The sequence below is a fragment of the Bombus vancouverensis genome, chromosome 6 (genome assembly GCF_051014615.1).
Source record: "Bombus vancouverensis nearcticus chromosome 6, iyBomVanc1_principal, whole genome shotgun sequence".
Lineage (NCBI taxonomy): Eukaryota > Metazoa > Arthropoda > Insecta > Hymenoptera > Apidae > Bombus > Bombus vancouverensis.
The window spans coordinates 4,865,585-4,892,485 of record NC_134916.1 but is presented as its reverse complement, the minus strand read 5'-3'; the positions used below and the strand labels follow the sequence as shown (position 1 = coordinate 4,892,485).

The 26,901-nt window shown below is 33.8% G+C and overlaps 4 protein-coding genes across 8 annotated transcripts in view; 2 read left to right on the top strand and 2 right to left on the bottom strand.

The window, feature by feature from the left end:
* Window positions 1-169: 169 nt before the first annotated feature.
* On the bottom strand, window positions 170-9,032 carry LOC117160225 (KH domain-containing, RNA-binding, signal transduction-associated protein 3). 4 transcript variants are annotated; one of them, XM_076619151.1, is made up of 10 exons: window positions 8,928-9,032; window positions 8,801-8,860; window positions 8,493-8,721; window positions 7,617-7,738; window positions 7,427-7,543; window positions 6,968-7,280; window positions 6,717-6,846; window positions 6,522-6,641; window positions 4,844-4,944; window positions 3,931-4,056 (listed from the first exon to the last, which is right to left on the bottom strand). In XM_076619151.1, the coding sequence occupies exons 3-10, from the start codon at window positions 8,695-8,697 to the stop codon at window positions 3,956-3,958; spliced, it is 1,209 nt and encodes a 402-aa protein (XP_076475266.1). In that variant the 5' UTR covers window positions 8,698-8,721; window positions 8,801-8,860; window positions 8,928-9,032; the 3' UTR covers window positions 3,931-3,955. The 4 variants fall into 4 exon arrangements, with proteins under 4 accessions (XP_033196718.1, XP_076475266.1, XP_033196717.1 ...); XM_033340827.2 differs by lacking the exon at window positions 3,931-4,056 and adding an exon at window positions 170-1,693 and having other exon boundaries at window positions 8,493-8,860; XM_033340826.2 differs by having other exon boundaries at window positions 6,717-6,831; window positions 8,493-8,860.
* A 68-nt stretch (window positions 9,033-9,100) lies between these two features.
* On the top strand, window positions 9,101-10,618 carry LOC117160227 (uncharacterized). Its single transcript, XM_033340833.2, has 2 exons — window positions 9,101-9,618; window positions 9,802-10,618. Exons 1-2 carry the CDS (start codon window positions 9,320-9,322, stop codon window positions 10,310-10,312), a joined length of 810 nt encoding a protein of 269 aa, XP_033196724.1. The 5' UTR covers window positions 9,101-9,319; the 3' UTR covers window positions 10,313-10,618.
* On the bottom strand, window positions 10,507-13,682 carry LOC117160226 (uncharacterized). Of its 2 annotated transcripts, XR_013058597.1 has the most exons (9): window positions 13,550-13,682; window positions 12,831-12,971; window positions 12,562-12,679; window positions 12,311-12,472; window positions 12,013-12,246; window positions 11,798-11,929; window positions 11,540-11,712; window positions 10,881-10,991; window positions 10,507-10,683 (listed from the first exon to the last, which is right to left on the bottom strand). XR_013058597.1 is itself a non-coding variant. In XM_033340829.2 (8 exons), the coding sequence occupies exons 1-8, from the start codon at window positions 13,630-13,632 to the stop codon at window positions 10,608-10,610; spliced, it is 1,119 nt and encodes a 372-aa protein (XP_033196720.1). In that variant the 5' UTR covers window positions 13,633-13,682; the 3' UTR covers window positions 10,507-10,607. The 2 variants fall into 2 exon arrangements, 1 of the variants encoding a protein (XP_033196720.1); XM_033340829.2 differs by lacking the exon at window positions 10,881-10,991.
* Window positions 13,683-20,840: 7,158 nt separating this feature from the next.
* LOC117160256 (lachesin) overlaps window positions 20,841-26,901 on the top strand; it is a 187,529-nt gene continuing 181,468 nt past the window's right edge. The window contains exon 1 of the mRNA XM_033340900.2: window positions 20,841-21,503. The gene's annotated coding sequence lies outside the window, so the exon portion shown is untranslated. The remainder of the gene's footprint in view (window positions 21,504-26,901) is intronic.

The following is a 26,901-nucleotide window of genomic DNA, read 5'->3' as shown; positions in this document are numbered from 1 at the left end:
ATTAATGAGTTTTTAATTTTAAGGCAAATTTTATATAAATTATAAATTATAAAAATTATTTAAATAATGAAAGTTTATTAAAGCGTTATAATGTTAATGATCGTTGAATTCAAAGTATCAAATATGTACTTATGTAGCAAGAATGTAAAACATGAAAAGTGTTCAAAAGTTTTCGTTTTGTAGTAATTTATTTCAAGGAAATTTAACATTAACATAAAAATATAAAGTTATAAGTATACAATATGTTTTTATAGTAATCTTGAAATATGAATATCAATTTCACATATACGTACCTATTACTGTTGAAGAGATGGCGCACGTCAAACCGTGCGAGATAAATTGCGTTATTTTTACGTAGGCAATCGTCTTAATACTAGTTACAAAATAACACTTCATCTCAACTCAGTTTCTACACTTCTAAACCACTCTTAAATATTGATTAAAAACGTTTGCACAGAAGAAAGGACAAATACTTCAATTATTCAATACTTCAATTTATACGCACCGCGTTTACAGACGCCATTTTGGTAAGATACTGCAATAGCGCCACCTGCCGAAGAAGATTATAATTTCTGTGTGGCACGCGCATTATTTAAATATAAATTAAGAAAATAACAACACTTATTACTTTTACGACTCTTACAAAATAAAAATTAAATATTCATTGGATCTTTACACTCGATCTATTTATTTTCGATTCAATCTTTTTATTTTAAGTATCGGATGCACATATCCACATAATATACATTTATACTAACTATAAAATCGTAAAGTTAGATTTATATTCCTAAAATATTATAGAAATAAATTTAACAATGTTTTACCTTATATTATACCTTTTACCTTAAAGCTTGACCGGTTCAAAAATGACTTATATTAAGGTAATTAAATATTACCGTATAGATTTTAAATCAGATGTGTAAAAGAACAAGAGATCACATTTATTGAAACTAATTAGATCTAATCGAATTGGAAGATCTAATAAAGTTGCTACGAGTATTTCGCAAACTATTTTATATATCACTAATGATTTTTAATTCTACTTTCTAACAAACAACGACATCGCAAAAATACACCAAATAAATATATTTGTTTAAAATTTTGTCTACTGTGCTGAAAGGATTGATGTGGAATTTTAAAGATATTTAAAATACATATCTTAATTTTTACCATACCGGTCAGTGCTTAAGAGGGAAATATCATTATTTCTTCGATTGATGTAATCACAATGTTGTGCATGGTTTGTACACTCCATTGCCTGGAAGAAAGTCTTACTATCTCAGATTTTAGTATGAAATTAACAAAAGAAGCAAATCAAATTGAACATGCAGGCTAAAAAATAAATTGATGCCTTAACTATTATGTTATAAAAAAACTTCATTTATTTCTCACTAAATGTTAGTTTTATTTCCATCAATAAAGAATAAAAAATCGTCTAAGTATCTTGAGGTAACATTATGCAAGCAAATAAAATCAGCAGCTATATTGTATGTAAAAATAAAATTGGATTATACCTTTTATATTTTATAGGTACTTTTAAAACTAATTAAAATGTTATATTACAATAATAAAATTATACTCACGTGATTTCAAGGCACTTCAAAGTCCACTGAACAGAGAAATAGGATAGGATTAAAATATTTTAATCCATGAAAACGTGTTCCCGCGCAACCTTCCGTATTCTTCTATACACCTGAGAGGGATACATGAAAAGATATGTTAGAAGTAAATGTTTTAAGTACTTCATAACGAAACTTCAATCAGTTTAGACTAAAAATATGTATAACAATAGTATATAACAACAGTGACACTGCTATTTTGTATTTCTCATAAGTTTATTGCTAATAAAAGTTTAAATAATATGCAAGATAAATCCAGTTTAATACAAATTAAACACGTATTCGATTGGCATTTAGTGAATATAACAAATATTTTTTAATTTTTATTCTCGCTTATATTATCGTAATTGAAACATATGTACTTAAATATTTAAGGAAAATTAAATTAGATTTATTATATTCTTTTGACAAAATTTCTTAACATTAATTAACATTTCGTGGCTGATTTAAAGTAAACATATTAAATGAAAGTTACTAATATATTGATGAAGAGATTTTTTTATGGATCTTTGAAGATATTTAATATTATGGGTTAGATCTGAAAACATTTCGTTATTTTCGTCCAAGTTATAATACTATTGATTAATTAGGATTTTGATTTAAAGCTTCAAAATGTAGCTTATTATAATAGCGCTACATTTCTTATTTATTTCAGTTTAGGGGAATTATATATAGATATATGTATAGCAGAAATGATTAAATCCCGTTCAAAAACGGAAAAATGTTTATAAGTTACGCACAAGTTTTTTTATCTTTGTTTTTTTTGTATCCTTATACTATATGATTACACAATTTTTTTCTTTCTATTCGTAATGTTGTGGCTACTGTATGTTTACAAGCTACACGATTTTTCACTTCGTATATTTGGAACGTGCTACTATACACGTATATTTTTGTTTAACATTTATTTATGTCATTTTAAGCTTCCAACACGTCATTTTAATTATTTTTTTTTTCTCGTAGATACTATACATATTAATATTAAATGAATTACTATATAATTACATGATTATATGTAACTTATGTAATATTAATTTATATACGGTCATCTGCCACTGAACATCATTTACAATATTGTACTTTGTTCTATTTTAGACATATTACTATTTATTATAACGCACACGACTGTCTGAGCTATGTACTTTTCAACATTTAAAAAGCATCATATATTAAAACGAAAGAATAGATCCTATCTAAAAAATAAAAAGATTATGTATATATATGTGTATGTATGTGTTATATATATACAAACAATTATATATATATAATATAGTATATATATATTATTATATATATTATATATTATATAAACAATTTATATATATATGTATATATATATATATAAATTAAGAACTAAAATCACTTATTTACATGTCATGAACTTCATTATACATTGTACCAATTAACAAAACAAAGAAAAAAAACTGCATATAAAATGAAATTATATAAAAAGATACGAAATTTGACATCTCGAAAAATGTGACATAGCTCCGACATTTTTCTTTCTTTTTTTTTTTATCTGACAATTTTACGTGTCTCCTTCCACTGATCCTCTTGGTCCTCTAGCCTTCCACTCTGACGTGACATTTTTTTCAGGAGAGGAAAGGATTTGAAGGGAGGTATTTTTTCTCTCTTTCTCTATCTTTCAATGCTTTCATAAAAAACCAGACTGTCTACGGGCTGAATATTATGTACGATTGTTCGCGATAAAAAACGCAATTGAAGGAAACAGTTTGATTACAGCTTTCATTGTATTACGAGTTTTAGTACTTATCCAGTAGCCATGAGAATTACATCTGAAAAGCATGTGAATGCTTTATTACACTACGACTGGAAAAAATTCTATTATGTAGAAATAAAGAAAACAAGCAAATTATTCACGAACGTAAAAGTTTCTTTTATGCTAGATAAATTTTACTCCAAAGAAGGAATATATGAAACATAGTGATCATAGACGAAAGTTTTGTTAATACCATTTAGTAGAAAATTTCCTTTGGCAAACCCTCGACAAATCGATAAGAAATGGCAGTTACTTTATATTCGTTTGGTTCTATCGTCGCAATACCATGAAATATTGTAATACCATCTGCATATCGTTTACCGTGTTAGTCTCTCAGAGTGCCTCCATTTTCTTTTAAGAACGATCTCGGTTACTAGGTTTTGGCATTGCCGGCATCGTAAGTTGCCGTGTGTTAGGAAGATTATACGTCAATGGTTTAGGGCTATGAGAAACAATACAGCCAAAAAAGAAAGATCGTTGTTTCGCTTCAGAATCCAGGAATTGTTTGGACAAGATAAAATTAAGAAAATATTTGGATGATTCTTTTAATGGATTTTTACTTGGAAGGTCGTGAATACGGGGCGTTGCGGTAGCGCGAGCTTGAGCCCGATGTCGTTGTCGTCTTGTACGATTTCCATGCGCGGCTCGATGATTCCTCTGCGAATTTCATGGAGTGATTTATTTGCATTATTTTTATTAAATAAGGGCACCACGACGATGTATATGTGTATATGATATTAATCGAATAATTTCCTAGCTATATACTACACGAAGCGAGAGCATTATGTTATTTTAAATGTTTTAAAAAGAAAATAACTGCGAATGAGCTGATGAATAATTCAGTTAACATCACACATTGTTATGTGAAGGCATCCCGTGTCTGTTGAGGGTATGCTCTAATATTTAGGATATTATAGGAAAATCTTTAAGTTCGATTTCGAAAAAATATAGTTCGATTTTAAATAGTGGATGGAAATTATTTTCACTTTATATTGTTGAACTTTTTATTCGTGTATTATTTTTTGTGCGAGAAATATGGAATTTCTAGATTTTTGTATAAAACAACGAAACTTATTATTTTACTTAATTCTTATGGATTTTATCGTGAGTACGAAATTGTTATAATAAATCGTTCAAAAAATTACAAGAAACAATTATTAATGTTTTTTAAACTTTTGGCCGTATTTATATTTCCATTTAAAATTTGTATATTATCAATTTTTTATTTAGCTGAATTCAAAATATTTATTTTTATAAATGATAAATCAGGAAAAATTTGCCTATGTATAATTTATATATTAAAATGTTTTAATCCCATTGCTATTATGTTAATTTCCAACATATCACACATGCGTGTATGTTTATGATAATTTCTGTACAATTACGTGTTATATTTTTATGCTAGAAAAAAAGTAGTAACAATGTAAAATGAGAAGCATGTTACCTGGATATTCTGATGTTTCGTAGTAGTTATGCGACGAGTGCGGGACAGCATCGTCTTCGTATTCATAGGTTGTGTACCTCGAGGAAGGATACATATCATCTCTAAATGATATATAAAAGTACAATACACATTAAGAACCTAAATCATTTCAACCTTGTTTGCATTTCACACATTTCAGAAAAAGATGTGGAACTTTAGAAGGATAATGAAAAAAAAAGATTGAGACGAGAACAAATATTAGTTATCGTATTGTGGAAATGAGTAGAGCTTTAATGTGTGCAAAGAAACAAATATTATTTTTAAAAATCATTGTACTATAAAACATTTGCAATATACTCTGAAAGAAAGCAGCGCTCTTGAAAATGCATTTTGGGTCATATCAGTAAGTAAATTTAACCGTCAAGAAATGACTGTACCAATGTACTACTTAAAAGATGGATTGGATGGCAACAAAACGTCTTTCGAACAGGGTAACCTACTTTTTCCCACAAAATACGTTTGTTGCGCAGTAGCAATAAGAAAAGGATGACTTGGATTCCATAATTGAGCACACGTGACTTAACCCCTTCCTGTGCCATATAGCTCGACGAAACTCGGGCCCAAGCGATAGGCGTCAAAGCGTGATAAACAAACCAGACTGATGCTCAAGAACAGTCACAATACAAGCCGAGATGCAAATACCTATGATATAGTCAGTTTTACGCGACACTGCTGTTGTGGAAGTAAACTCTAATCCTTTTTCCTTTTATAGATATTATAAATATATTATATTTTGTAATAGATGGCAGTTTCAAAATTATATTTCATGAATAAACGATACTTCAATAGAAATTCAAGAGTCTTCAAATGTGATTTTATCCTAAGCAATGTAATAATATTACAGCTAACAATAAATAGCATATTATAAACAAAAAATTCAATAATAAGAAATGTTCACCTTGAATCAATATTTTATAAGAAAATACTTACAACCCTAAAAAAACCTCCATGGTATGATATTTTCTAAAACACTCTGGCAGATGTAAAGCTATTTGTTCACGGCCGTGGCTCGTGATATTCATGTTTGACCCGATTATCTGTTCACGAGCCTAGCTCGTGATATTCATGTTTGGGCCAAAATCTGCATCACGAGTCAGACTCGTTAAAGCACGGGAAGGGGTTAATGTTGTGATAGGTTAGTCATAATGTGTAACAAAAACATCTGATTATGCAAGAACATTATAAATAACGAAATTGGAAATTATTATGGATTTTATCAAATGATATGATACAATGATATCTCGAGAACAAACAACCGCATACTACTATAAAATAAAAGGTTCGTTGCTACGGTTTCATAATTGCGATATGACTGATTAGAAATATTACGCGTACGCCCGACTCTAGTAATTTTTTTATTTTAAATATTTAAATAAAATATTCAATTATTTTAATTATTTTGGTATTATACATATATACCTTTTATAAGTTGTTACAAAAAGCAGCATAACGTAACCATAATACTTGTTAATAAAACTTTATTATGTTATATTTAATGTTTGAAATATTTACCTTATTTATTTATGTCAAGTGAGACATTAAGGGATAGGATTGATAATGTAAATGTATAACATGAAAAATAGTTATAACGGATAAGAACATTTTCGATGAATTAACTCTTTGATAGAATTATACTTACCCTGATGTTGATGTATAATGTCGGTCTCCGTATCGGCTGCTACTGCCCGTTGATGTGTGATAATCGTAATCATGATGAGATCCGACACGATTACTTGGAGGTGGAGTAGCAGTCTCATAACTATATATTATATAATATTATGAATTTATAACAATATTCACTTAATTACGGTAATTAATTTAACTTAAAACTTACCCATAACTTTGATCCATTGCAACTCTTGCACGATCTAAGATAGAGAACACTTTACTTTTCGCTGAAACAGGACGTGAGATTGGTCCCCGGCTCGAAGGCGGTGGAAGTATCGCCGCTAAAATAGACGAAGCTCAAAAAACATATATTTTGAAATTAATTCGTTCACTCTAACATTGAAAGCAGAATATATGTAGAACACAATTTTCTAACACGACATTACTAAAAGATTGGTGATTAGAAAATATCACTACCTCGCGAAGACCGTGGCATCGTTGGTCTTGTGGTTGGTCTTAATATTCCTCCAGCACCTGGTACTCCTCTGACAGAGGGCCTTCTATCATCACCACTTGTTGGATCATCTGTCATGCTCATTTCCATTTCGCGCATTTGCTCTTGGCGTATGTTGTCGTTGTTATCGGGAATAAGATATTTCCGAACTTCAGCCAACGCAAATGCAATACGAGCATAAGCCTCCGCCGGAGGTGCAAGTGCTGTTATTTCCACATGAAGGTCGTCCGAAAGGTGTGCGTATTTTGGATCCAAAGACATACGACATTCTTCCTCCTATATTAGAGTAAGTTGACGAAGAATTTTATAGAGGGATAATAACTTTATATTAATAATAACTTCAAGCAAAAATAAATATATATATAAACAAAAAACTAAGTCAAATGAAAATTCAAAATTCAGCATTTTTAATACAAAATTACTTTTTGACGATCTTTCATAGATCCTCTTCCTAGTACAGCCATTTTACACATAGTTTCTTCTTGTAAACGTTTCATAGAATTACCTTTTGGTCCCAGTAATTTTCCCACAAAATTGAACTGTACATAATTTCAAGATATAATTTCATTCATATATTTATTTAAATAACTTATAACAAAGTACGATTACTACCTTTGGATGTTCCCGAACCGGTACCAGTACTTTAACTGACACCCGAATTGGTTTTTCGCGATAAATATCCACATATTTAAGATCTCTAACTGGTTTTCCAATAGCTTGAGTTTTTTGAATTTCTATAGAACAAAGCAATTATTTTTTATTCTATGATAATAATAAATACAGATTTAAAAATAAATGGTAGTAAAAACGTATTTTTTATTTTTTGTTACTGTAATCAGAAATTTATTGATATAAGCACATATACAGTTATTAATATTCATTAATCTGCATTACAAATTAGACTGAAAAATACTAAAAATTGTAATAAGTTATAAAATATATATCAATTTATTTATATATTCATAAATTATTAATACATTTTTCTTTAATAGATGTTTAAAGTTATATACTCATAATATACAGGTGTTAAAGAAATTAATCTGTATACTAAAACAATATAAAAATACGTAAATGGTTTATAACATAGGTTTACATACATATTAATATTGATTCTTTAAACTAAATACGTTTGTATTTCCTGAAATTTATTTATTACGGAAAAGTTTGATGTTTCCTTTTAATTATTGTTTATTGCATTAACAAATGTGATATAATTTATGTACAGAATTAGTAATATATTCGAAACAATGTTAGAAAAATTAAATAACAAAGTGCAAACTGTTTTTCGCTTACATGAGAATCTAACCTTAAATATTTTATTCAGTTCGACTTTGAAGTAATAAAACCGACAAATCGTGTACAAACAGTTATGCTAGTAAATTACAAAAATAAATATATAAACAGCAAAAAAACAAACACGGCCATTAAAAATAATAAAGACGATTTAAAAACAATGACTACTGATGATAGAGCAATATTCACATTCACCTTGATCAATTAATCTGGTTGCATTAGGCCATTTTTGCGAATCCAATTCAACTTTTTCTTGCAAAAGCTCCCGGACATATTCCCCGGCTTTGTCAACCTGATGTTCCTTTTCATCACGTTCCTTTTCCGACGATGTTCTTACCTTCGAATCGGCATTTTCTTCCCTTTGATACTTGTATTCACCATTACTCGGCCGCTCACTCATGATTACCACCGTTTTATTAGATATCTACTTCAGAAGATATTGAATGAGAAAACAATTTCGTTAATAAGATAATTAGACAAAGTACAGAAGACCATTCACATACAACGCGTCTTTAGACCAGAGTAGCAATGGCTGAACGCTGACTCTCCCACTTCCAGATAACCTTAAGGCGTATATTCATATACTCATCAATAATCAGTAAGTTTAATGAAAGAAGCGTATATTCTTACCCAAGATTCGATAATTTACATTATATTTACATTAAAAAATGTTGCCAGAAATTTTATAATTATATCATTTATTATGTAATCTATGGAGTAACTCAGTACATATATCTAGAAAAAGTTCATTAGGTTATTAATGACTGATTTTATTATAGAAAGCTTGTTAGCGAACAAACAAGTATTTACCGACCCTTTATATATTAAATAAGGAAATAATGTTAATCAGATATTAATATATATATATACACATACTTGAGAGCAAATTACTAATTTGATATTTGTATTAGCTGCAGATGGCGAACATATCGAAAATATAACCTCGCAATATCTTAATTTATTGCATTTCGTTCGTTAATTATGTATAAAAGTTGTAAAGAGTAAGATAATTGTTTTCCAACATGAATCACATTATAATAGTACGAAGTTATAAGCCAGGCGATGAAATTAATTGTAAGGAGTTAGTGAAAGCGGGCGTAATGTCTTCTCTAAATTCGACGTTTTTGGGAATTGTATTTAAAGAATTGACTTTTCAATTGATGATATTGTTTGCCGCTATAATGTTTATTTTTTTTGGATTGCCCTTGACAGTTTGCATTTTAGTTATTCCTTTCGTCATTTTTTTGGTATATGTTGGAACTTATATAACTTTCACTGTGAAAACTATAGAAGTTAATGAAGAAGTTTCTAATATACCAAGGTAAAAACTTTTTATATGTATGTGTTATTTAATGCTAATGTTAAGACGTTAATATCAAAACTATAGTCCTTTCCAGAATTAAAATGTATTAATATAGTATTGTATGAAATTTTTGTTATGAAAACAAAGTATTTCAGATAAAAGTAAATATTAACATAAAAACTTCTGCATTTATTATAACAGGATTTATATGTCTAATGCCTTTTCATGCTTTTGGGTTGCTGAAGCATTTGAACCTTACCTAATGACACATAATCCAAAGAATGTACATTATACCATAATGACAGAACAACAATTTCGTGATTCAAACATTGACATTTCATCTCAGATTAAGAAGATTGTAGGAACTGTTGCTTTGTGTAAAAGCTATAGATTAGATAAAGGTGCATGGATCAAAAGGCTCTATGTACATGAGCGATATAGAAGAAAAGGAATAGCTTCATGCCTTATAAATGTTGCTGTGCAGTTTGCTATTACTGAAGGATACAGTTGTGCTAATCTTGTTGCTTCAGAATATACAGATGGTGGGAGAGAGCTATGTCTTAAGAAAGGTTTTGAATTGCAACAAATGTACCACAAGCCAATTTTGGGCTCACTTATAACTGTGTTAATGTATGAATTGACATATCAAATTAAACCTGGTGAAGCTGATTATATGCCTGTAGTTTACACTAGATCAATGCTTAATAAATAAGCATTTAAAATTAGATCTAGAAGAATTAAATCTAAAAAGAAAGAATTATATCTGATATTTTTTTAAATACACAACCAGATTTTTATAAATATTTTAGTCTGAGACCATATCTTCTAAAACATATCTAAAGATTGCATTTATAGTTTAGTTTATTAAAATATTTGTGTTATATAAAGTTAAATATACTAAAAATATAGTTTTTGTAAAAAATTTATTACGTATATTAGCATTTAACATATTATAGAAAACAATATTAACAGTATAATGATATTATGTGCAAAAAAATATATTTCTCTTATTTTTTCATATATTCCCAGTATGCTTCAAGTTCTTTGTTTTCCCAGTGTTTCTCTGTTATTTTACATAAATACCTGGAATGAAAAGAAGGATCATTTTATATTTCGTTATTATAAGAAGAAATCTCTAATTTCTGTTTCTGAATTTTTTAAATTTTGGACATAAGTATAATTGAATTATTTCATGTATTGTCAATTAACCATTGCCTTATTGTTATGAGTCCAAATGATTTATTAAGCGAGAACTCTTGTTTTAATAATTGACAACTTACCAAATTCATATCAACTTATGTATAATAGGTACTTATTTATCACAGAAATATAGTAGATAGAATGTAATCCCATGTCAGATCAGATACTTTAAAAATCTTTGAGAACGGGGACTATTGGCACATGGAACACAATGTATGATTTTTTAAATATGTGAGTTTATGGTTTATAAAAACATGATAATCCATATAAAAAAAATTGATTATTACTACCACAAAATAATTACTACAAGACGACTACTACAACACAAATATTTCTTCTAATTATTTTGTAAAATTAATTTAATTAAAATTTTTATATCCAAGATAATAAACATGTAATTTTATAGAATACATTGCCCTATCTCTAGAATGAATCACTCATAAAATAGTATTAACTAATTTAATATGACATACAAAATATAATTTTTTTAAATTTACTACTGCATATATTACATGGCATAATTGTACATATAACTTTATATATATTATATTTGTTTTCATAAGTTGAAGTGTGATAAAAGAATTCTTTTTTTTGCTAAAAACTTTTATATATGTTATTAGTAAAATTTTATAACGTGGTTTATTTGTTAAATTATGTAAGGAAATAATATATAATAAGAAAACGTTTTTCCACTGTACTGTTAGTAATTAAAAGCTAGCTATTTTAATGTTATACTTACATTTCCTGAATTTCTTGAAGCACATTTTTTTCCTTATCTGTAATTCCATTTTTAACAACATCAAGGTTTATCTGCAGTTCTTTTAAATTTTGCATTCCAACTAAATATGTAGTAATATCTTTGCATTGCATAGAATACCATAATGCTAACTTGGCTAATTCTATATCATGATCCTGCAAAGATAAGTTCTCATTATGTCATAAATAAATTATTCTCAAATACAAATGTATATTATGTTAATGTTTCAAATTTATATACCTTACAATATGCAGCAGCATCTGCACATACTTCTTTCGTTTGTTCTGAACTGGGATGCCAAATTGGTGCACCCTTATTAGTTAGAAGTCCCATACATGGTGCAGAAGCATTAATTATACCAATATTATGTGCCTAAAAAATTGGTACATTTGTTTAAACTGTTAACAAGTATTATTCTGAGAAATATGGATATTTAATTTACTGCGAAATTCTACCTTGAAAAATGGAATATATTCAGACAAAGTATTATCTATTAGCGTATGCCTTGAATAGCTCAGTACGCAAGAAATTTTAATATTACTTTTCTCAATACATTCCTTCAAAATAGATATCGGATATCCAGTGATACCAATGTGCTTTGCCTTGCCCTCCGCAACTTGTCTTGACAGTTCTGGTAAGGTTTGTGTAATTACTATGTCTAAACTTGGTGCAAATTCGATATCATGAACCTATAAGAAATACATGTTACTAATTGATAAATGAAACAAACCATAAAAAGTTGATGGTTCTTACTTGGATGACATCAACATAATCCAAACCCAAAAGTTGCAAGCTTTTAAGGAAACTACTTCTAGTTTTTTCTTTGGAAAAATTGAACATATTTTCGTAATTTAATTCATATCGTCCAACTTTTGTCGCGATATAATATGCTTTACGTGGAATGCCTTTCAGTGCCTAGATACATTAAATAAGCATTAAACATTAAATAAATTAGAAAAAGATATATATTTAATATGTGTATTATAATATGCAAAAAAGAATACTTTTCCAATAGTAGTTTCGGAGCGACCTTGACCATACCATGGTGCGGTATCAATGTAATTGATCCCCTGTTTTATTCCTTGACGTATCGCTTCAATTGCTTGACCTTCATCATACGTACTGTCGCCGTATCAACATATGAAAGTATGAAATTATCGTAATATTAAATTTTAAAAATATTTATAAAAACATTTTTTTCATAATTTTTTTATAAATATTAAAGCTTATGTTATGTATGGAATAAAATTTTGAATAAAAATTAAGTACCAACCCATAATGACAACCAAGTGGTCCGCCACCAAATGATAATTTGCTGACCATCAATCCGGTTTTGCCGAAAGGTCTATATTCCATAGCCTTAACGGCTTCCAAATCATGAAAACCTTCAACGTATGTCGGTGGTAACATATTTCTAAATATTAGTAACGAAATTAATTAAATGTAGAAATGTTAATATATTTTTCTTAAATTTAATTGTGTATATCGTGGAAAGTATTTTAGTTAGGATATTTAAGAAAGGGAATGAAATATATTACGTTTTAAAGATGAAGTAATCAGTTAAATATTGGAATGTAAATAGTATGAACATCATTATGTGATGTTAAACAAACAGAATAAAATAAAAGTAATAAGCGGGAATAGAGTTTTATATTGGAAACGAAACTTCTTGTGTTGCTGTATGACTACGTGTAACAGCAATAGTAATATAATACATACGCGCCGTATGCAGGGACATTATTACTTTTGTAATAAAACCACTTTATTATACATAAATTTTTTTATTTTTTTGTATAGGCTAAACTTTTTTCGTTATAAACTTCAAAAATTTTTCACATTTTTTTCGTATTTGATGTATATTATATGTATGTATGTACGCTGTGGTTGAAGCACAGTTTACGCTTTTACCATAAGATTCTATTGTATTTCAAGAATTGAGTTAGCGTTAGCCGTAATCATATTAAATCTCACGAATAATTTTTAAATACTAACGTGTAAGATGATTTATATTTAACACTTAAAGTACATCGCACGATTTTCATACTAGAGCGTAAGGAGCACTTGAATAAACACATTATTCTTATGTCTATCAAATATAAGTATATTTCTTTTATATTTTTGGCGTTCAAGGACTAAGACACTTTGAATAGAGCGCGTACACTTTTCTCGAAGATAGAAGTGAGAAAGTGACATTTTCCACGATAACATTATCTTCATTCGAATGTGTGATAAATAAACATACTTTCAAATAAACAATATTAACACGAATCGAATGTGCGTAACGAATCTCATGATGTAATAACTATATGTTATATATACACTTTGTTATAATTATGATTATATATAACGTATATGACTATGATCTATTTATCTACTTATCTATTATATTTATACAGAAACAAATAAAATCTGTTTTCAAGTTACGTGTGCAGAATTTTTATGAATCTCTCCTTTTCCAACGGTTCACAAACTTAGAAGTCAATGCTGAGATGATAAGAATAGGACTGGCTGTAAACATTCAGCTCTGAGCATTAAGCGAATCCAGTAGTGCCATCTTCTTAAATTGAATGAATTCGAACATTATTTGTGCGATATTGATCCATTAGGCAGTACACACGAGGTACACGCCAGTTACAGATCAAATACGTATAAAATTTTGTAGGACGTTACGTTACCGATGTTCGGTACATGAAAATTGGCGCCAACTCCACGCTTCTGGTAGCGTTAAAAGCAATATGGCTGTCACGTCAAACTTTGAACGCGTGCATGTCGTGAAAACCCATTAATCACGTTTTTTAAGAAAAAATATCCTTCGTTGGTGTGAATTTTTGCACAAACAAGGTAAGATATACATTATATTTACTAATATACAATTCTTTCTTGAACGTACACTTATGCAAAGATAAGAGTAGTTTTTGAAACCTTACGTTATATCGTACAATGTTGGTACATACACATGTAAGCGTAATAGCGAAATAAAACATAGTCAAACGGATGAACTTATTACTTTAAAAGCCTGTGAATTGCGTCGGCAGGAGAAGTAACGAAGGGAATTCCAGGATTTTTATGCTACTACTAAATAATAAAATTAGTACGCTGTTAACAGTACGCCGTGCACCGGCGGTTAAAGCTAATTTAATGATTTTCGTTATTGGCTCGAGCATCGTAAAGCTATCCGAGCCCATCTGTTGCCCGCGTAGATTTTAATATCGCTCCACTCATTTGCACCGCCTGAATCGAACGCCCGGCTTGCTATTTCAACGTTTTCAATTCTCCAACGATTTGTTTATAACTCTTTCGCCAACGTCGAATGGCTATCATCAATTTATCGTATTCTATAGTTTTCGTCAATTTCTTCAATTTCCAAAGCTTTTAAATGGTGAACGTAGGGAAGATTATCAAAGGGCGTAAAGACCAATTTCATAATGATTGGCAACTAAGCAACGAGAACGTTACTTTCTCTAATGTTCTGCAAGGTTTAATTAATCTTCCGTAAGTGCTATTCGAATCATGATTTGAGTTTAAAGTTTTTAATATTACTCGCATGACAAAGATAGGTGGTATGTCTGTATCACTCCTATTTCATTTCTTGGTATACAGGATGTTCGGCTACTGTTTCAATATAATTTAAGGAGAAAATCAAGAATAAAAAATTGCGTTTTCGGCTTTGTTTTTCAGTTACTGTGAGTTAACTCATCCATTTGCAAAGATTTTTCTTCTTGTATTTTCTTGCATACATTTCACACAATTTAACGTACCGGTATCCCACAATCATTGGTCTATTTTGAAAATACTTTGCATGTCCGAAAATTCTGCAAATGTATACATTTTGGCTAACAAAAACTCGCGCAAATTTCATAGAGCAGTTTTCGATATGTTCTTATGGTTTTCCACGAGTAAGTAGGTTTAACGTTCAATTTATCATTTTTTTTGCAAAACGTCGCGCGGGGTTGCTTACGTCTCTAAATACCATAGTCTTCTCTACAACTTGTACGAGGTAAGCTGTTGCTCATGTGTCGTTCGGATGAGGATCGCTGTGCGCCCCGCTACTTAGGCTGACCTTCCTTTGTTCGTGTAAGGAGGTTTGTTCGCGTGCAGGCGATATTTTGGCCGATTTTTAATTGTCAATAACTAAAAAAAAAAAAAAAAAAAAAACAAAGCCGAAAACGTAATGTTTTATTCTTGATTTTCATTTTATTTGGGCGTCAAGAATTAGCCCTTAAATTATGTTGAAACAGTAGCCGAACACTTGTATAAAGGTAACACGAAGTAACAAGAAACCTTAGTTTTTCGAGCAACAATCCTCTCGTCCGTGAATATCGTCACTTTTTAATGTTGGCAAGATAGAAGGGATAGAAATCGCGTAGAGGGCGCATGGAATCGACAGTGTAGGGAACGTGTTGAAATCAAAGGGTACAATTAAAGTCACCATTAAAGCGGCATCGTCAGGTGCGATCCTTTACGAACGACGCTCACGATACTTGTGACTGTGCTCCACTTTCAACGGTAACACTTTGCCGTGTTCGAGAGGAAGTTAGAGTTAGCACATCAAGTCACCGAGTTGTTCAATAATTCCGCTGGGTATTGCAAAGGAACAACGAGACGAGTACTGGCCTTTCGTCGTGTCGTTACTAGCTTTTCCTTTCGTCCTCTTGTTCTTCCCTCTGCCTTTTCCAATATCCTCCGCCTCTGAAGGGAAAAAGACTGAAGAAAAGAAAGGCAGAGAGAGAGAGAGAGAGAGGCAAGTGACAGTGGCTCGTTTATTAATAAACGAAAAAAGAAGAGGATAAAGGGGGAGTAGAGCGAGGAATGGGTATTAGAGGATGAGAGTGGCGGTTGAGTAGAGGCCAGGATGAAAAGGAACGAAGTGGTAGGGCGGCGCGTGACACGGGGTTTAAGGAAGCCGCCGAATATATACGCGCGCTGATCGTTCGCCAGCCGTTTTAACAATTCGCGACGCGTCCGCGTTAACAGCGTTACGACAACAAGCTCGAGTTGTAGAAACTTATAACGAGAAAATAATGAACCCGGTTCACCAAGTCTGCTTGGAATGCGAGCCCGGTGTATACCCAACCTCTCGCAAGTAGCTGTCCCGGCTCTCTCACTCGTTTCACCGTTTCTCGGTTTAACCACCTTTTCGATTTTCCACCGCTTTCCATGGCCCCTCTCTCCGTCCTGGTTCTATTCTAATTTTAGTTCTTCGTTCCCGTCGCACGATCCACCTCTGTCGTCGTTTTGTTCGTTTCATATTTTCATTTTACCATTCACCTTCACCTGTTCGTTTCGTTTTGCTTTCTCGCGTCGCCCTTCTTCTCTTCGTTTGGTTGTCCGATTCGTTCTTTCTTCTTCTTCGTTCCTTTGTCCTGTCTTACTTGGATTACTCCCTTCTTTCTTCATTCCCTTTCCACGTAAAGGAATATTTGAATGTTGAGGATTCCACGATGGAAGAAAGGGAGTCCATGAAAGGAAAACGGAACACAGTACGCGGCGAATCCGAGAGCGGCGCTTGTATTGAACGCAAGAGGACGAATCGAGCGTGGAATTTCTCGGTGGAATCTGCAGCCCTGAACGTAGCGAAGACAGAAAAGACTGATGTCCTGTATCCTGTCCTGGATCGCCTTTCCCGACCGATTGAAGAAGGACGACGGAGGAAAAAGGAGAAAAAAGGAGTAGAACGCCGTTGGTATCCGGAATGGATTACGGAATCGGATGGAATAGCGGACCGGAAAGTCCTCCTTGTCTATTCTAGCGCGACACCTCATCATTCCGCCACGTTCGCCGAGGTATCCTTCCGACGTACACCGTATTTCGATCTTTCCCCGAGGCGTGTACGGTGATTTAAGTCACTGTTTACGTTTTCGTGTCTTTCGCAGTCCTCCTTCCCGGCCAGGGATCGCATAGGAATTCGCATTCGCCCCCGATCTACTTCCTATACCTTCTATACGTAAATCCAACCTAGTATTAGATCAAACATTGTCATGTTATCGAAAATCGAACAGGAATGATCGAATTCCGTTGCGTCGTAAAAAATAATGTAATTCTGCTTGAGAGTTCTTCGATTCGGAAAGTTTACAGGCTTCAGGCTTTTGCGTAATTTTTAAATTTCGCTATATTCGACGCATCAAAGATAGAATTTGAGAAATGTAATAAAAATTGTTAAATGTCAAGCACATTATACAAAAATAATAATCGAAATATCGATTCACCGTGACGACGTGTTTACATTAGGAAATTCTTGTATCTCTTAGGATAGATTACACGCGCGATGCATATTGTTAGACGGGACAACGAGGAAGTACGGTGTTAACTGAAACACGAAATCAGATGTGTTTCACGATATGCGCAAAAACGAAATGCTTGCCATTGAATTAGCATACTATCATTTAAACAGGCATTCCGGATGCGTCATCCGGTCGTCATTAGTAGCGCTCATTGAAGGTCCATTGAAAGCTGGATCCAGTCCTACAGACTAATTACAGTCCGGCGTATACGGTATCGGAAGCAGTCACGGATCTATAAAAGGGCTGCGGAACACGTACTACTTACCATCTCCCAGCACCTACGTATGCGTTTGGTATTGTGCACATTAATGAAACCGAACATTCTACTTTTACGACATTCTATGAGTTGATTCTCGTAATTTCAGCGACACAACGTTCGTTACATTTCACTGTTATACGTTTCAACTAATTTTCATTCTTTAAGAAATAAAAGTTTTAAGAGCTGTATTTTATTCTACACGTTCGTCGGCGATCTTGCCTTACAGAATATTTTGTAGTAATTTTTTAGACAACCTTAGGAAGTAATGGATTTTATTTATATATTAGCTTCGTAGAAAATAACAATTGGAAAGTTGGATGATAGGTATCCAAATATTATTTTTTATTCGATCTTTGATTAATTGCTATGGATACATTTTGATAAACAGGATTTGGTAATCCGAAGTAAAAGACAAGAGAAGGATAAATCATTAAAGCCAGGAAATAATGCCTGGGTGATGGACATTTATTGTTTTCATAAAACACGAAGAAACAAGGGTTTTTCAATGGAATTTTTGACACATCTACTTGCCGGACGAGAAGAGAAGGTGAAAGATAATGCCGCCCAAATCAATCATGGTAACATCGAGGTCGAGTGTTTTTATTCCATTACTTTGGGCAACGCCGTCTTCCTAACCACTTACTTAACCTGCATCCTCATCTCTTCTGTGTCGAGACTTGATGGCCTCGACAACTCAAATATTATCCGCCGTTCGATTCCTTCCTTGTCACGCGAAAACGGTAGTATCGTAGTACGTTATTTAAAAGGCAGATATAGCGTCTTAACTCTAATTCATCGTAACACAGATGCTCAAATAAGATTTTCACCGCACCACGTGATCCTTTTTTTTGTTTTTTTTTTCGTTTTGATCGAAAGATGCAACGATTAGTTTGATTCTCTGTTTATCGTTCCACAGAATCGATATCTCAGAGATAGAGAACGATGACAAATATCACTGAACCTTAATCGAAAATTTGGAAAGCGTCTGTAAGACACGACGAAGCTTTTGGTTCGGAAGCTATCTCGTTTATGCTTTAAACTGGATTTTTCATCATTCTCCGTAGTCATCTATAGCTTACGGCTGCGCCGAAGTTTCTGTATTATAAGTATTATCTCTTTATCTGGGGATAAGTAGTTTTTGCTTTTTCATAGAATATTTCCCAAAGATTCTTATGAACACTAGATTATAAAAATTTCAGGCACATTATAAAAAATGGCACGCAAAACAGAGGATTAGGGAAAGGAAAAAGGATAAATAGTGCTTCCAAAGTCCACGATTCAACGGAAAAGTGAAATTCGTTGGACTTAACCAGATGTAAAAAAATTAAAGAAGGTTTACGTCAGAAGTACTTCAAATCTGTGCGTCAGCTGTTTTAAGTCTTTAAAATATCACCGTGCTAGGGATTGATAAATGGAAAAGGGGAACGTAAGGGGAAGGGAGAAAGTGACAAGAGAAATACATCCGACAACGAAGAGAAATACGACCGATCCATTCGAAAAAACGCATTATGCTGGTCGGTCTCGTTATAGGGGTTGTAAATAAAAACTTCGCCGCTCGTATCTGCATTTCAACCACACCCTGGGCCATTTGCATCTCATTTCGAACGTTATATCTGTTTCATTAACGAAGTGGACAGTAGATTGCCATTCCATCGATTACACGCGTTACAGTTGCTTTTGTGCGTACTACGTATTAAAAATGGAGTTCATTTTAACAAACAGATATCCCTTATCGGATTATTAACAATTTTCATCTACCACGCTTTACGAAGCAGATGTAAGCTTTAATCAGAGATTTATTACGCGAAATGAGAAATAATATTACAAACGTTCGTACATACAGAAGTATAGTTTTATCTATGAAGTTGTATTATTCGTTGTTTCGTTTGGAGTTGGAGAAAGCTTGATGTTTCTTCTTGCGATGGTTTCGTGAATAGAGAAAACGTGTATGCAACATTAATTTACATATGTAACGGATCTGTCGGAATTTGCACACTTGCCAAAAAACGGAGTGTTCTTCCAGAGATACAATATCCCTCTCAGCATTTTCATGCTTACGAGTCATGTCGGGATTAACGATTATGTGTCACATTGAAAAATATTTTATACAATCTACGTGTTTTCAACGATATCTGTTAATTTTTCATAATTTCATCTATACATATTTTTCAAATCGTATTTTATTCATCTACCATCGCTATGCACCACCGATCGTGACACTAGTACCAATCCATTTATCCCAATTATCGATTCTCAATTACCAAATCAAAATGAAAACCCATAATCGATTATACTCACTTCAAGTTCGTATCAAGCATACAGGAAGTATCAACCACAAAATTATTCTCTTTTTCCTAGCTCACTGATCTTCGCACATATTGATCGCTTTTATCCGTTAACTATAATAAACTTGATCGGAAGAAGCGTGTCGATGGTCACAGGGGATGCTCTATCGTGGAAAAGGGTTCTCCGGTCATCTTGAGGAAGAGGTGCGGCGTGAAGTGGCACGATCAGACGCGAAGAGAACAGGGGAAGAGCGGCGTGAAGCAAACCGGCCAAAAACGGACAAGGAAGAAGAGTAGAGAAGCCGTGAGGGCTCACCAGGGCGGAGGGGTGCAGGTAGTTGCACGTGGAGGCGGAGCGACGCCGCGCGTCGTGTCTAGCTAGCGACGTTGAGCGTCCTGCCCCCAAAGCGTCGGGTGGGGAGCCGTGGTGAACGCAGTTCTCGACTGATCGCCGAGAAGGTGTAACGGTGTTGCTAGATGCGAGTGACGGCGAGGCGTACGAAAAGCCACGTGATCGACTCTTTCACCGGCTGAACGTGACAGCTGAACGCGGCGACAGCCTTCGCGATCATTCGTTCTACTTCTTCGTCGTCGACCTTCAACCACTTAAGGAGTGTCACTGCTCTATATTGTCGTAATTTCCTTGAGTCTCGTCGCGAAACAAAACCTAAACAGATCATGACAGCAAACGTAAAGCATGGTTGATCGTTGAGCCGGGTTTTATGCAAAAATTTATATATAATTTATTTTTTCGATCGAGCTCTTCCGTTATCTTTGCTCGTCGAATATGAGTGATGTTCCGGTTCGTGAGCAAAAGAAGTCGTATGTCGATCAAAGACGCGTTTAAATTGTTTATTTGGTCCGGAAAATCAGGATAGCTTTCGAGAGGGGGGCGTGTTTAATTTGATCGTCGTTGAGGCACGCGGATTGAGACATGCCAGAGAAACGTAGTTAACCAGATACGTGATTCTTGTGTGATACAACGTGAACGGCGCGGCATCGTGCAGTGTTTAAGGGTGTTGAAGGTGCGTCCAATGAAGGGATAAGAATGTCACCGGTGCTACAGCGGTAGAGGGTGTCACGGATCTGGGATTTTCGAGGCTGAGGAGCGCTTAGATAAGGTAAGTGCCAAGTTTTTTATCATAGTTGATTTTTATTCGGAACAAAAGGATGATCGCATTGATCGATCGGCTGTTTCGACGCTTTCGACATCCTTGAATGATGGAATATATAACAATAGGGACGTGAAGATTATGGATTAGATCGTGGAAAGTTTGAATAACGAACCATATCTATTAAATAGCAGTAGCCAGTCGGAGCAGATCTCAAGATTTTTATTTTTTTTTTGTTATAAAATATATTAGAAAATTAAGACTTCAAAGACTCGACAATTTCTTCGACTCGTTTGTCTGTAAATTTTTAACAAATTTAGAACCAATTAACAAAACGACAAAAATAATAATTAATATATTGCACATAAATCTATGAAGTACGCATAAATAAACCTCATTCGGTACATAGTTAAGAACGATATTTTCTCTTCATATCCCGATAATACACCGGTTAAATGTATAAAACCGCTTAAAGCAAGTTAAACGAAAGAAAAAAATAATGAGATTTTTACGGAATCATTTTCCACACGATTAACTTTCTACAATGGAGGAACTTTAATCGCGCAAAGTTTCCACGCTTCCTTCCGAATAGAATAATAGAACACATTCAAAACAGAAATGCGCGAAGATCGCTAACTTCGACTGTTTATTTTTCTTTCTTTCTTTTTCTTCGTTTCCTAGCCTCAGAAACGAAACGCTAGGTTAGTAGTCGATGGGCAATGGTGTAGCATCCCGTTTATTTCTGTCTCCTTTTTTTTATTTTCGTCTTTTTCTCTCTCCTCTCTCTTTCTATCTCTATATTTACTTGTTCATGCTACTTGAACAAAAGTCACTGTCGCGGTCCATGGAAGTGGATGGATTACTCGGTGTTTCTGCATTGATTCTCCTTCTCCATAGCCTTAATTGAGGTTCTAAATCTGGACAAGCGCTTTTACACTTCCTTTTGTGACACTTTGTTGCCGCGTACCAACGAAACTTGTTTCTTCCCTCTGCACGAAATTACACCGTGTAATCTTTTCCTTTTATGGTTTTTACTGCGCACTAAAAGCTTTTTTGTTTTCTTCTTTTTAATTGCGTGCCCGTGCAGACATAGCTGCAGCCCGTGTTGCTGTTTAAAGTTTCGCGGGTGCACGGGAAGCAAAGTGAGACGGAAAAACGTAGTTAAACGCAGTGTCTTGCCAGGTTGTAAATACGCATGTAACTGTCGTTTATTACTTCCAGTTAAATTATCGTTCCTCGTTATCAGCGACGACACGCATTAAATTTAGAAGAGGTTTTTGCTTTATGAAACACCGTTTTATTAATTCTCTTTTTCATGTAACACGAAACATTGGATTCTATAAGTTTATATAAAAAATAATATTCCAATCATCTCGGAATTTTCTCCGTGGAACATCATAAAGCAGTTGAATCCATCGAACGATATTGAATCCTTACACGCAAACCGTATCAGTTGCGGCACTTGTCGACGTATCGTGGGATATCGTTACAAAAATCGAAACTGACTGATATTGATACAATTTTACTGATACACGACCGTAAACTTTAAAGGTTGAAACTATGTGCCGTAACATGTCTTCGCTATCGGTCCTTGTAACTTTCCTCGTTGTTTCTAAATTACGGGTAAAACGAGAACGGAGAAAGAGAAAGATCAGAACAATTCGAGTATTTTATAGAATGTCGATTAAGTGAGATTCGTAATTACTTATATCTATGGATATATCCATGAAAGAAATGTTGAGAAAGAAATATTTTTAGTAGATATTAAAATAGATATAGATATAGGACACTCGAGAGAATATTCATTACGTGATGTGAATAAAATATTGATAAAATTTACCTGACATCTGGAAAAGGATTCTGCAATATTCAGTACTCCGTAATTTCACAGAATACGTATTTATTACAAACAAAAACGAAAGAATTAATATAATATTTATTTGGTTCATGTTGATCATCGAAATCGTGCAATCGCAAACATCTAGCAAATTGCTAGAATCGCGTGCGATAAATTTATTTTTCACTTATGCGTCCAAGAAAATACATATGGGAAAGGTGAAAGAATAAAAGATTCAAAGTTCCATTTGTATGCGGATCACGTCTCAGTAGCACATAGTTTTCTGACCACGAAGGTTATGTAAATATCCAATACACCGTATTCAGAAGTTTCGCGCGTACAGGCTCGAGAAACTAACGCGAGGATCAGCGGGGAAACGCGAAGAGATACATTCCTGTATACCATAGAAATAGATGTAGTTTAACTGGGAATGGGTCAAAGAGGAGGTAGTGGAACAAGTAGAATGCGATTATTGGACAGGAAGAGGAAAAAATAGCCGAGACAAGGAGCCAACCAAGGCGAATCTTTTTAAACTACCATCCGCTTCACATTCCTGATTTCAGTTAAGGGTCTTGTCTATTTCCTTTTTCGGTTTCGAGAATCCGGCGTGCATTATACGCTCGCGCGGCCGCCCCTGTAGAATGCAATGCATCACGGATAAGAGGGAAAAGGAAGGCGAAAGACGACGCCGCCCCTAGACTCTAGACTATCACTGACAGGCAAGTTTCGCTTCTTCTTGTCTCTTATTTGCTACTTTCCTCTCCATTAGAAGTGCGATCACTTTAATCACGCTTCTCGATTACCATTTGTCTGACGTTCTAGCCTGATTTGCGTGCACCGATAAACGTAGCTTTAACGAGCAACGAGTCGGAAGAAAGCGTAGGGCAGTCTGATTTGCTTTTCTATACACGGATCTAAACGTGATCTGCGAACATCTCTTTCATCCAAATTTCTTCGAGGCGATGACTATGTGATACCTTTTTAAATACTCTAATCAATTGTTTTTTAGTTTAAATTCTGTTGAAATAATTGTATAGATTTTATATTGGTATGTTACATGGTTTGTGAAAATTTTAATGCGTCGTCAGGTAATTCTCTGTTGGTTTTATTTACTAAAATGTTAAACGTACAAGATAAAAAATATGCCACCATCCGCACGGTCTCCGTAAAAAATTTCGCTCAGTTTCGCAAGTCCTGCTGCGTTATCATCTGTGCAGCAACAAAGGGAAAGCTGTAGCTGATAGCAGACAACATCGCATTGGCCCATTGTTTTTAAAGAGTTTTACGTGCCATGCATCGGGTTTGAAAGGTATAAAATTGATTTATGCTCATTTCGCAGAGCACATTGTGTTTCTCTCTTTTATCAAACTGTGATATAGTAAATATGCGATACACGAGCTACAAAATTAAAACAAAAACATCGAGTATTCGTTAAGTCAAAACACAAATCCGAACAATATGTTTCATTATATACGTAAACCGTAGCTAAATTAAGTAACAAATTTCTGTCGAACAATTAATATCTTTTGCTTTTCGAAAGACTGTCACTAATAAAGCATAAATAATGTATTCAGAAGTGTTTCAGCTCTTCTAAGTTGAGTTTAATGTTAATAACCCAACCCGGGCAGTCAAACGAGCCCCATGCGCGTCTCGATAGAACCCAGGACATTAATTTAACAGAGAGGTCATTAAGGTTGTGATGAATGAAACGCATGCACTCTCTCTTGTGAATTCCACGCGATTCTTACGCCGTCGATGGAAAGGCAAAAATATTTCACTGTCGCCTCGTTCAGTCCACTACTTTTTCGCTGCTATTTCCCGCGTCTTGCCACAGCTTTCAAAGTATAGAAACGCGCCGGAATTAAATTACCTTTGAAGGTCTGCGACTAACTTTCCTCCTTCGAGTTATCAATATCCTCGTGAATCTTTGACCCTGGCGCGATTCTCCGACCCAGAAAATTAATTTTCCAACGATCTGATCGCGATTTCGTTCACGCGCGCGATATTTGGCAACGTGCCTGCAATGTAATGCTCATTATCAATCGCATCGCCGCGATCTGCACCCTTTACGTTCCTCCATTCTCGCGTCGTTTTCCACCGTTTTGTGGTATGACGTAACAACCGTCGTGCGAAAGGAAGAACCACGAGCCTGGGAAAGAACGAGAGAAAAGGAAGGGGCTAGTCAAAGAGGAAAATCGTTTAGCACGCGATCTTCTCGTAATTCTGCACGCTAGTTCCGCGCCACGCTTTGTCTTCGTCTCCATCTGACGCGTTACACGTGTTACATTGTTTCCACTCTCCTTTTCGGCCGCTACTGTTATTATCATACCACAGCATAGCAACCTAATTGATCAGCCGATCGTTAGTTCACGACAATGAGGAAAAATTGTTGAATATTTCAACTAAATTCCAAAAATATTTCGAAACATTAGAGTAGGATAAATGTACGGAGTAATATTTCAGAATATCTCGCTGCTTTCTAAATTGTTGGCATATTTCTCGGGTATAATTAATTAAATATTCAAAGAAAAAACTTCTTTATTATTCTACTAGAGTTTCTTCTTCGTTTATTTTATCTCGTAAGGTAGTTGTCAATGAAATTTCGTGTAAAATTACTCCGATCAGACATCGGTTCGTTTCTTTCTCTGTAAGTTTCGCTTTTCCCTTTTAAGACCAATTCAAATTTTTCTCGAGGAATACAGCGTAATAAGCGCATTTAAGCGCGAGAACCAGGCAATTTCTTGCTGTTCCAAGAAATACCTCCAACGAGTGAGAAGCTTAAAAGCCGTGCCTTTCTTACAATGCAGATACTCGTTAAAAGAATTTTCAGACTTTAAAGCTGAAAACTTGGTAAAACGTAGAAGTCCATGATGGAGGTGAAAACAACGACAGATATCTCGGTGAGGCTGGATGTATCTGGAGATATAGCGGGTGTTTCGAGGAAACTAGAGCGAGAATGGTTTTTATTCAACGGTGATTTTATGATAAAATGCACGGATTATTCATGCAAAGTTCTCCGTTGCGCTTTGTTACGTAAATTAAAGTTATATCTGTGGCACGAAAGGAAAATCGAGTTATAGAGAGGAGTAGGAATATACCGGTTAAACAAAATAAATTTTCTTTCACTAGCTTCCGTACTACTCTCGTTTCGTATAAAAATCTTTGAAATTTAGTTTTAAAATTTCCCCCATCATATACATAGTTATTCCACAAAATTTTGCAATGTCGAAATAACTCGTATGGAACGCGCAGTGCAAACTGCACAAGATTGTGAAGACTGATGATTTAGCGGACACTGAATTTTATTTTATTCCTCTCTATATTTGAAGTATCGATATTTCCTCGTTCATATAATAACAAAAATTAAAACGTATTTGGGAAGTCGTGAGTACGATTCTTTTGCAAATATCGCGTCTTGAAATAGCCGACGAATAACTAGATCCGACGAAACAAAGTACGAAATTGATCGTTATACTGTTTGTTAGGAAATCAACCGCGATATTTGCAAACTCAATTACACGGATGCTATTCTAACGGGACAATTTTGAACGCGATGTCACGCACAAATGT

Coding starts and splice junctions, on each gene's coding strand:
- LOC117160225 (XM_076619151.1), bottom strand. CDS start 8,697: ATGAGTGAGCGGCCGAGTAATGGTGAATACAAGTATCAAAGGGAAGAA. Junction 7,739..8,492: donor AACCAGATTAATTGATCAAG/GTGAATGTGAAT, acceptor TTTGTTCTATAG/AAATTCAAAAAACTCAAGCT. Junction 4,057..4,843: donor CGAAACATCAGAATATCCAG/GTAACATGCTTC, acceptor TGAAATTCGCAG/AGGAATCATCGAGCCGCGCA.
- LOC117160227 (XM_033340833.2), top strand. CDS start 9,320: ATGAATCACATTATAATAGTACGAAGTTATAAGCCAGGCGATGAAATT. Junction 9,619..9,801: donor GAAGTTTCTAATATACCAAG/GTAAAAACTTTT, acceptor TTATTATAACAG/GATTTATATGTCTAATGCCT.
- LOC117160226 (XM_033340829.2), bottom strand. CDS start 13,632: ATGTGTTTATTCAAGTGCTCCTTACGCTCTAGTATGAAAATCGTGCGA. Junction 12,972..13,549: donor AAATATAAATCATCTTACAC/GTTAGTATTTAA, acceptor ACTAATATTTAG/AAATATGTTACCACCGACAT. Junction 11,930..12,012: donor AATATATTCCATTTTTCAAG/GTAGAATTTCGC, acceptor CCAATTTTTTAG/GCACATAATATTGGTATAAT.